Genomic DNA, 11,502 nt, shown 5'->3' with positions numbered 1-11,502 from the left:
AAGAAATAAAAAAAAAAAAAAAAGGAAGAAAGAAAACCATATCACATGATGAGATATTATACATGAACACTGCTTCTCTAAGCCTCTAGAGTAGACTACTGTAATGGTTTACATTCTTTTTATAAATTAAAAAAATTATTAGTAAGGCTGGGGATTCAGCTCAATGGTTCTGTCGCCTGCCTTGCAACTGCAAGGACCTGAGTTTGAACCCCAGTACCAAAAAAAAAAAATTTATTCGTAAATTCAGGACCTTGCACTTGTAAGGCAAGTGGAAGCACCACTGAGCTAAATCCCTGGCCCAATGATTACATTCTTTTTTTTTCTTTTTTCTTTTTCTTTTTTTTGAGACAGGGTCTCACTATGTAGTTCAGACTGCTCTGGAACTCACTGTGTAGCCCAGGCTGGTCTCGAGCTCGCAGTAATCCTCCTGCCTCAGTCTCCTGAGTGCTAGGATTACAGGTGTACACCACAACACCAGCTGCCTACGATTACATTCTTAGGTGTTCTAGTATATTTTGTTTTTTTCTGGTAGTGGAGCTCACTGCTACAAATGTCTTGAAGTGTTTCAAGAAATAGGAAATGCCCTATAAAGTATAAAAACATAGGTTATAAGAGCTAATCTGTTTCTGCCCATAGATACTACCTAAGAGGAAAGATAACACATTTGTAATATCACTCTTTACCTGAACAAAGCACAGACTAATCTAGATTCCAAAAGCAATGATGGTGGTAACTAAAATGTGTATCTACATAGTCAAATAGTTCCTTTATTTCAGTTTAATATTATTTTAATTACCTGAAACTAGAAAAAAATAATACATGGAAAAGCAAGAGCTGAAAACTTTTTTTTTTTTTTAATGGAGAGTTGGGACCTAGGACATCATTCATGTTTGGCAAGTGCCCTACAACTGAGCTACATCCTCAAACTTTATACTAACTGAGGAAAACAAGTACAAACATAAGAAACAATGTATATGAAAAAATGAAGTCCATATTTATTTATATAAAGTTGAAGGTTCAGAAACTATATAAAGTGATTATTCCTGTTTTTCCAGAGGAATAAGGTAACTAACTGTGACAGTAAGAACCATGTCTACAAAGATTTGAGAAGATGACAAAGTTATAATGCAGTGTATATATGGAACTCAATAAAATTCCTGACCAGTGATAAAACTGACAGAGGAAGTTCCTTGGAGAAAATCAGCATTGGAATTACTAAAATGAGCTTAATAATTTTAAAAGGTAATTTTAAAGGGTCTTATAAGAGCACAAGAACTCAGTCTATGGGCACAGAACAAAATGTTCTAGAGGGCACTTATTAAAGGTAAGGTAGGTATGAGGTAGGTATATTACATTTTAAAAATACACAAATGTTTGTCAGGTTTAAAATAAATATGTGCTTATATAGTCTCTGTGGCATAAGATGCAACAGAAACTACTTCTCAACCAAGCTCTAAGCAATCTTTTGAACTTTATTAACTGACAGAATTAAGATTCTGAAAGGAGAGTAGGGGATAATCTCACAACCTGGACCTTGCTAAAATGTGAAAATGGGTAACTGAGCAGAGGATGTTAAGATGGGGGAGACATGCAATGCAAAAACTGGTGGAACAAAATTTGAGACAAAATGTGCACTTCATAATTTTAGGGCCAGCTTGTAAAATAATAGAGTCACAATAATGTATTGGTCAGCCTGACCAGTAATTATACTGCATTCAAGTGAAGGCTTAATAATAATAATCTCTTTTTTCCCTAAATCTCTTCATGATATCTTTTTATTGGGGAGAACTGGGGATTTAACCAAAGGCCTAGCACATACTAGTAGTAAATATTGTTCTACTTAGCATCTTCAGCTTATCTTTTTTTTTTTTGTATCACTAACATATTTTGAAGCACAAAATAACTAATTATTATTTTTCTTATAATATAGGAAGGTTTAAAACACAACCAGCAGCCAGGCACAGTAGTGCACATCTATAATCCCAGCCACCTGGGAGGCTATGACAAGAGGATTCCTATTGAGTTTGAGGCCAGCCTGGGATACATAGTGAGTTCAAGGCCAGCCTCAACTATATAGCAACTTTGTCACACAAAAAAAATTACTTTTGTAATCCCACCATTTGGGAAGTTGAGGCAGAAGGATTGCTGTAAGTTCAAGGCCAGCCTGAACTACACAGTGAGATGTTGTCTCAAAAAACAGAAAACAAAACAAAATAACCAACAGCAACAAAAAAGTACATTAAAAAACACAACTAGCAAAATGCTAATAAATTTATCATTTCCAAGCTACTAAACATCAAATGATAAAAATAAACTTTTTACCTCAAGTGAAGGTTATATGTATAAAGTACTGTTTAGATGGGTAAAAAGAAGAACTTTTTTTTTTTGGTACCGGGGATCAAACTCTGGTCCTTAAGCTTTTGAGGCAGGTGGCAGAATCACTGAGCTAAATCCCCAGCCCAAGGAAGAATTTTTTTAAACAAGAGATTATACTAAAAAAAACAAGAAACAATGAGCAGCATTATGAAGAAACTTAACTAAAGTCTCTATGATACAAATTTGAAATTTTTAATTAAAGATTTTTTAAGAAATAATTCATAAAAGGAGGTTAACAAAATTTTTAAGTACTGCTTAGAGCTGGGCATGGAGATAGAGTGCCTGTAATCCCAGCTCCAGGAGGCTGAGGCAAGAGGTTCACAAGTATATGGCTAGCTGAGCCAACTTGGTAACACCCTGTCTCAAAAAAATAAAAAAATTAAAAAGTGAGTTGGGGGTATAGCTCAGTGCTATGTACCTTGCCTAGCATGTGTGAGGCCCTGGGTTCAATCCCCAGTAACTAATACACAAACACACAACGGACACAGAGACACACACACACACACACACACACACACACACACACACAACACACTGCTTAGGACTATCATAAATACATTCATTATTCTGATATTTTTGCTAAACATGTAATTACTTCCCTTACACATTTGTAAAGTTAGTTTTATAACACTAAATAGGAACAGATACCTACTGAGAAAGACTATATAATGTTACTTCAAAATACATTCATCAATTGATGGTTTTTTCCTGTTTTTCAAATACCAGGTACAGATCACACTCCCCACTTTCCAAATACCTTTTAGAGCTAAGATACATAAGGTACTTGTAGTTTCTTTTTAACATACTCTCTAAACAGCCTATTTTAAAATATAAATATCTTATTATTAATTGTAAAATGCTTCAGCTTAGCTTTTTGCTGTTGTCAATCTGCTGGAGTGTGACATATAGAACAATGGTTTTAGAATGAGTAAAATACAAGCTGAATCTCCTCATTTCGTTCCTATACAATCTTGGAAAGTTATTTATTATCTAAGCTATTTTAAATTTTCATCTATTAAATAGGAACAATAAAAAGGACTTCATACAGATGTTAATGTGATAAAATTAAACAGAATGAATAACTCCTAGCAGACTGACCTAGCATGATCACAACAAATTAAGTTGTATCCCTAAGATTCCAATATCCTTTTAATTGGGCAATTCAAAATCCCAGAAATGAGAAGAGAAATTCAGCATAAAGTGATTTCTTTAAAATGTAACATGCATTTTTGATGCCTGCTTTGACTTTTGGCTTATGGGAATTGTATATTTTGAAGAAGAGAGAAACAATCATTTTTGCCAACATGAAAACTAAAAAGCATTCATCAAATTCTTTCATATATTGCTTAGGAAGTGTTAAATCCTTTGTGAAAAGCAGTTTCACAAAAAGTGTCAATGAACATTATCTGGTGACCACTGATTTTATGTTGATCATCATCACAAGGATATTATGAGATGTACACAAAATGTGTTATTTCCACTAATATACACAGTGGAAAATAAAACGGAACTTGAATGCTCATCAAGAAAGGACCAGTTACATTAATGCCTCTATGCATGTGAAGTATCTATAAACAAACAGAATTATTATTTGGGTAATGATATGAAATAATGACAAGATTAAAAACATCAATTTTTTAACCCTGTTGGTATTTGATGATGTTTTATTATTTAAGCCCAGGAGTCTTCCAACTAACAAAGCCAGTATAAAATTATTTTTATCTGCCAGTATGATTAGAGGACAAGTTTAAAAAAGTTTTATATCATTAAATCCAATACAGAAGTGGTGAATAAATCAATTAGAAAAAAAGTAACTACTATAACCCCCAAGTTAAAAAAAAAATATATATATATGCATTTACCTGATGACAAAGTTAGTAAAGAAGAAGATGACGGATCAAGAGATGGTCCAAACAGGGGGTCCCAAGCAAGTAAATCACTGGTCCCTTTTCTACTATGCCATTAAAAAAAGAATTTTAACAAAAGAATATTTTATTAGTAAAAAATCTAATCACCTATTTTTATTTCACAGAATTCTAACAGCTTAGATACATGATTAAAACACTGGGTATACTGCCAATGGTTTATGTAAAACAATTTAACAGACTTTAGCAAAACCTAAAATAACACTATATGATGTATATAGTGGTAGGGGAGAGTGGGGAATTATTCCCTATATCATATTTGTTTAGATTCTAACAACGTTGGGGTACTGTCAAAATGAAAGAAAGCAGCACAAAGAATCTAAATAAGCTGTCCAAAGACACATAGCTAAATTGATTCCAAACAGCATCAGCTCTGCTGAGTCACACACAGTGTGGAGGCTCTGACAGAAAAGTGAAGTGAAATCCATTAAGATTTTGCAAAGCCACATTTATTTCAAAGATGGAGAAGGGTAAAAGATTTTTTTAAAAAGTCTTAAGTACAGAAAGATAGAATATTTTAATATATTAAAGCTGCCATTATTTTTTAAAATATCTTAAATCTTAAATTGGAAGCAAGCTTACCATACTGAAAATATTATATTTTCTAAAAGTACCTATCTAGTATCTGAACACTTACCTATGCACACTATATATTGTATGATAAAAATCTAACATTAAATTTTTAAATGCTAAACAAGTTATCCTGCAAAGCTACTCAATTGAGTACATTTTATTTATCTAAGAAACATGAACTCAAAAGTACTCTTACAAATAGAAAAATCATAGGGGACTTACGCAACATTAGTTTAACATTTTTTATTCATTTTATGAGCTGGCAACATGCCATCTGGACCTTTGCCTTTTCATTTTTTGACACTTCCTCATGCTGAATCTCATGATATACAGTCTATTTTATAAAGTCATAGGCAAAATTGAAGGAAGAAACAAAATTTCCATGTGAACTAGTTGAAATACAGACATGTATAAATTTAGATTGAGTCATCATTTATTTAGAAACACTGAGGCCACCAAGACCAACTGCAGTTCAATACATTTCTTAAAGATCACTGTAAAAAATATTATCAACTGAAAAATAAAACATCTAAAAACTCCAACATGACTTTTGATAATTTAGAAAACAGGATGATTAACATTTTAATAGCACTGAAATTGTAGAGGTAATTGTCTAGAAAACTCTCTGGGAAGAAAGGATAAAAGCAGGATACTTAAAATGTAAATGTGACAGAAACAATGAGATAAACAGAGGACAGAGGATGTTAAAATACTCTGCATGATGTTATAATGGTGGGTACATGTCACTGCATATCTGTCAACACTCAGAATATAACGTCAAGACTGAACCAAAATGTAAACTAAGACTTCCAGTGATTACAAGGCATCAAACAGCAGATGCATCAGCTTAACAATGTACCACTCTGGCTGGGGATTTAGCTCAGTGGTTCTGCTGCTTGCCTTGCAAGCACCAAGTTTGATTCCCTGTACCGGGGTGGTGGGGGGGGGGGGGGGGGGTGTGCCACTCTGCTGAGGGATTTTGACAGGGAGGCTAGAAAAATATGAGATACCTCTGTGTCTTCCATTCACTTTCTCTCTGAACCTAAAACCACTCTAAAATATAGTCTATTTTTAAAAATGGAACTTACTCATTGAGTGGAGCAGATGGCTTTGATTTTGTTAACTCCTCATCTAATTAAGAAATTAAAATATTAGGAAATTCATAATCTGAGAAAAACAATATTTTAATAAAAAAGAAACTACATACATACCCCAATGCTGTGAACAATTTGAAAATTCTGGAAGTAATAATGTTAATATAAACAATTAAAGAGAAAGTATGTAAGTTGAATTTCTACTGAATCTTGATTTCTTCCAATAGCTTTGGTAAGAAATTACTCATTATCAACCAAACTATAATATTCATTAAAATAAAATTATTGTTTAAAGGAGAAAAATATAAGCTATAACTTAAAAAATAGAAAATGTTTAAATACATACATAAACTTTACTCAAGAATTTTAATTAATGAATCATAAAAACATTTTTCAAGTTCTAAAAATATTATTAATGATTATTATATTGGCCAAAAGTTATGATTAACACTTGAAAAAATCCTATATTGGAAAATTAAAATTTTTGTAGGAACCTGGATCAACAGTCTGTTTTACAACCTTTTGCAATTATGTTTCCCAATTCATAAGCAGTAAGAAACAATAATAGCATGAGTAATTCAAAAGTTATGCTGTTATATAAGCAACCTTCCCTGTACCCAATATTATGCACCACCAAGAAATAGCTGATAAATACAAAGTAAATCTATCTGGATAATTGCAGCATACTACTGAGAAGTACCTGCTATACCCATCATACCCATTCACACTACATTCTTTGGCCAGGCTTGGCTGTTTCTTCTGCCTCAAGTTGCTTATTGTACTAGTCTCCCATTTTTCTGTATTTTTGTCCTCCTTCATCTTCAGAACTCAGAAGTCTCCATTTATACTCATTTTCCCCAAAACCCCTATAATCAAGCTATATTTAACTGAAATATCTTAAATTTGATATCTATTATGAACTTAATAGGTCTTTAAAATAGTGTTTTAATTTAAATTAAGATTGATATACTTTTTCTCAGGCATTCTGTTTACAAATTTACACAGCTTTTGAGCTGTACGTCTTAACTCTACTTTTCCAATAACTATTATTTTTAATGCATAATTCTGCAAAAAGTGTTAATATTCTAAAAGTTTTTGTATTATTAAACTATTTTCAAAATAATACAATAGAAATTGCAAATGTGATATGAGTAAAGCTAAAGATTATTCATTTTATAAATGCTTTCTGACTCCTACAACAGAGTACACCAGTGAAACATTTTAACATTCTTAGATATTTATCAAATACCATCTTAACATTTGGCTTTGTTAATTTCTGAATACTCTTATAGCTGTTTATTAAATTTAGGTATGCCTGTTATTGCTCCAAGAAATAAATACATAAGTTGTTTTATGTTTAAAGAAAATATCCTAGTTAGCTATTAAAAACTATTAATGATGAAAAATAATTTATTTCTATAATTATATCAGGCTGACAAATTGCCTCATACATTTTAATAAACAAAATAATCAATTCAAGAGTCAAACTTACTAGAGGAATTTCGATTCATCTGTACCTAAAACAGAAATGCAAAAACTACCATTAAACAATAATTTGGTAATAAAATATTCGGTAAAATGTAAATACTGAGAGAACCTAGTTTTGTTTTTATATATCTGCTCAATCGTAAATTACATAAAATATACCAAAAAACTTTCAGTAGCTTTTGTTTTACATTTAAAAATAATACATGTACCTTTAATATCCAATGAAGCATTCTAAAATGTTAAAACAGTACCTATAGTACCATATTGTAACAAGTTAATCTAATAACCTACATTATGAGATTTTGAATATCTTGAAAATCAATATTCAAACATTACAACCAACTTCTTTTAAAAAGCTTAGGCAAAAATATAAAATGTCTTACTTACTGGACTGTGTCTCTAGTAGTACATGGAAAGAAAAAGGGAAAGTTTTCAGAATAGAATTTATATTATCCTTTTTTCTATTCTATTAATTTGCCTATTCCCTTCTAAATCATACATAAGATATATATAGACCTTAAAACACTCACACTGTGAGAGTGGAAAATGAGTGCTAAGCAAACAGGGCAACAAACTATATTAAAAAATATCCTCTTGGCCAGGGATTTAGCTCAGTGGTTCTGCCACCTGCCTTGCAAGTGCAAGGACCTGAGTTCGATCCCTGGTACCAAAAAATAGAAAAAAAAATCCTCTTTTCAAATCCAATATTAACAACTAAAATTTTTTTATTATTTCCAGAGTATAAAATTAATACGCATTCATTTAAAAAACAGAAAATAGCAAAAGGGAAAAAAGGACAATGTATTTATTTTTACTGCTATGAAAAATAATTTAAGCCACCCACAATTTCCAAAGAGAGATGTTTAATGCTTTGGCATATACATCATTCCTTTGGGCTTTATTTATTTATTTTATTTTAAATTACTTATGTGCTAACACAATACAAATTTTTAATGGTTCACAACTTCCTACATCATATCTGCAACATGTTTGAAGCATTATAATTCAACATTAATTTTTATGTTAATTAAGGAATGGTTCAATAAAACTTCATTTTTGAAATGTTTGGGGCTGGAGGTGTAGCTCAGAGGTAGAGTGCTTGCCTTAAAAAGCGCAAAGCCTAAGTCTGATTCCTAGCACCTTGGGAAAAATAGTTTAAAATTACATTTTCATATGTATACCTGGAAGAAAAATTATTTTTTCCCAAAACAAATACATATAGACCACTTATAATATAATGATAACATAAAACAGTGAAAACTTTATTCTACATTTTCAAGAAAAGCAAGTATCAATTTCGATAATGTATAGATAAACTTAATTGTGGTGCAAAGTCTTATACTTTCCCCCATAATATAACACTTCTGAATTTAAAATATATTATCAATGGTAAGATTTATTACAGTAATGTTTTACTTCTTAACAAAAAGCAAGTGTTACAATAACAGATCAAAAAAAAAAAAAAAGTCAAAAGCAGGGGAGGGAGTGAAGCTCAGTGGCAGAACATTAACCAAGCATGCACACGGTCCTGAGTTTAATCCTTAGAACCACCAAGAAGAAGAAAGCTAAAGGGTCTGAAAGGTAGAACTTAGTGGTAGAGCACTTGCCTAGAATGCACCAAAGCCCTGGGTTCAATGTACACCAATCCAAAGAAATGAAAAGCAAAGATATAATTCATTTCATGGAATTTTCTTTTAGATAAGGTTCAAATGACATGGAAAAAAGCCTTTAAAATTAAATGAGGAAAAGATTAACACTGCTAGTTCATACAGCACTGTTTATACAACAAATAACAAAAAATAATTTTCTATATTTTCTTTCTTGAAAACTACTTTTAAAAGCAAAGCAAACCAAGCTAAACACAAATTTGTCTGTAAAAATCATAACTTAGCTAACCATGGTAGCACATGACTATAATATCAGCACTGGAGATACTGAGGCAGGAGGATCTTGAGTTCAAGGCCAGTCCAGTCTATATATCAACACTGCCTCAGAAAAACAAGAGAGCAAATCATGGCTCCCTAGCAGGCAAGGCAAGGGTAAGAGTCTCCAAATCAAGCCCCAGAGGTAAGCAGGGACTAGGTCTACCCAATTAAACTGAATAGCTCAAAGTGATAAATAACACCTCTTGAAAAATAAAGACAAGATCACATCACTGAAAATCAACCTAACTAAAGAGGTTTCATACCAATGATAAAATCTCTTCACTCTATTTGATCTTAACCCTCAGTACAAAGAAAAAATGAAAAGCAGCATGAAAAAAACAAGAAACAAGGCAACAAAATGTCTCCAAAAACTCCCAACTCCTCAAAGGTGCAAGGGGCACTAGCGGAGAGGAAACCAAGCACCAATGTCTGAACTGTACAAAATGATCAAACAAGAAGAGAATGGAAATCTCAACAAAACACAGGAGAATTAATAAACAGACTAATCAATGCATTTAAAAAAGGATTAAAAAACTTTCCAAGTTCGGGAAAAGAACTCAACATAAAGGCAAATGAGGCATAATTACAAAGAGAGAAGAAATTACCCACCACACATCACAGTCAAAACCCAAATGTCAACACAAGGAAGTATCTTAAAAGCTGTCAGAGAAAAGCAAAAAAAATCACTTAAAAAGGTAAACCTGTTAGGATTACAACAGACTTTTTAACACAAATTTTAAAGTCCAGGAGAGCTTGGACTAAAGTGTCTCAAGCTCTTAAAGAAAACAACTTTCAACCCAGACTACAAAACTATCTTTCAAAACTGATGGACAAATAAAGACATTCCATGACAAAGAATCCCTTAAGAAATTTACAAGCACCGAACCAGCACTCTGAAAAATTCTCAAGAATATCCTACAGATAACAAAGCCAAAAATACCTAAAAGTCTGATGGAATGAATACATTAAACAGTATGAGCAGTTAAATAAAAAGGAGAAATAAGGGGATCAACAGAAAAATAATGCAATTACAGTTATAAGGCAATATCTTTCAATAATGATTCTCAGTGTAAATGGCCTCAACTCCCCAACTAAAAGAGACAGTTTGGCAGACTGGATCAAAATGCAAAATACAATGGTTTGCTGTATCAAAGAGACACATCTACTCCAAGAAGAAATCTATACAGTAAAAGTCAAAAGATGGAGAAAAATATTCCACACATAAGGACCCCAAAATCATGCAGAGTTGCAATTCTTCTCACAGTAGACTTACATCTAAAACTGATCAAATGAGGTGAAGAAAGCCACTACATATTAGTTTAAGGAAAAATTCAACATGAAAAGATAACAATTGTAACTTTACATATATGAAATACTGGTGCATTCAACTACATAAAACAAATCAAACAACAACACAATCATAGCGGGAAACCTCAATATACCTAACTTTCACAAAAAGATCAACTAGACAAAAAAGTCAACAAAGAAATATCACAGATGAACCATAAATCAAACAAATGGATTTAATAGATATTTACAAAGTGTCTACCACAACAAAATACATAATCTTCTCATCAGACATAGAATTTTCTACAAAACCGACCACATTCTAGCACATAAAGATTGCTTAAATAAATACAAAAGAACCGAATTTGTCTCATGTATACTATCAGATCACAGTGCACTGAAACTAGAAATCAATGCAAAACAAACCACAGAAATTTTACAAAAACCTAGACATTAAATAACAAAATGAGTATCAATGGGTCACAAAAGAAATTAAGGAAGAAATTAAATAGTTCCTAGAATCAAATAATAATGCCAATACGATGTACCAGAATGTAATGGACACCATAAAAGCAGTCCTATGAGGTGAAATTATTGCTATGAATGTCTACATTAGAAAAAAAAGAGTAAGATCAAATAAACAGCCTAATGATGCATCTCAAGGTATGGAAGAAACAAGAACCTAAATCTAGTAAAAGGAATAATTCATTAAGATCTGAACAAAATTAATAAAATGGAGATTGGGCTGGGGATTTAGCTCAGTGGTTCTGGCGACTGCCTCACAAACACAAGGACATGAGTTTGATCCCTGGTATCCAAAAAAAAAAAAAAAAA

General features: G+C 32.0%; 1 protein-coding gene across 1 annotated transcript in view; it reads right to left on the bottom strand.

Moving 5' to 3' along the window:
• The window catches only part of Fcho2 (FCH and mu domain containing endocytic adaptor 2), a 106,370-nt gene that overhangs the window by 31,991 nt on the left and 62,877 nt on the right, over positions 1-11,502 (bottom strand). The window contains exons 14-17 of the mRNA XM_010637338.3: positions 7,844-7,855; positions 7,461-7,485; positions 5,963-6,005; positions 4,239-4,327 (exon numbers count right to left, since the gene is read on the bottom strand). Coding sequence (XP_010635640.1) covers positions 4,239-4,327; positions 5,963-6,005; positions 7,461-7,485; positions 7,844-7,855 — 169 coding nt within the window. The remainder of the gene's footprint in view (positions 1-4,238; positions 4,328-5,962; positions 6,006-7,460; positions 7,486-7,843; positions 7,856-11,502) is intronic.

This window comes from Fukomys damarensis, unplaced genomic scaffold (genome assembly GCF_012274545.1).
Source record: "Fukomys damarensis isolate Sample0158 unplaced genomic scaffold, DMR_v1.0_HiC HiC_scaffold_1, whole genome shotgun sequence".
Classification (NCBI taxonomy): domain Eukaryota; kingdom Metazoa; phylum Chordata; class Mammalia; order Rodentia; family Bathyergidae; genus Fukomys; species Fukomys damarensis.
Note: the sequence above shows the minus strand (reverse complement) of the source record. Positions and strands in the feature narration are given on the sequence as shown.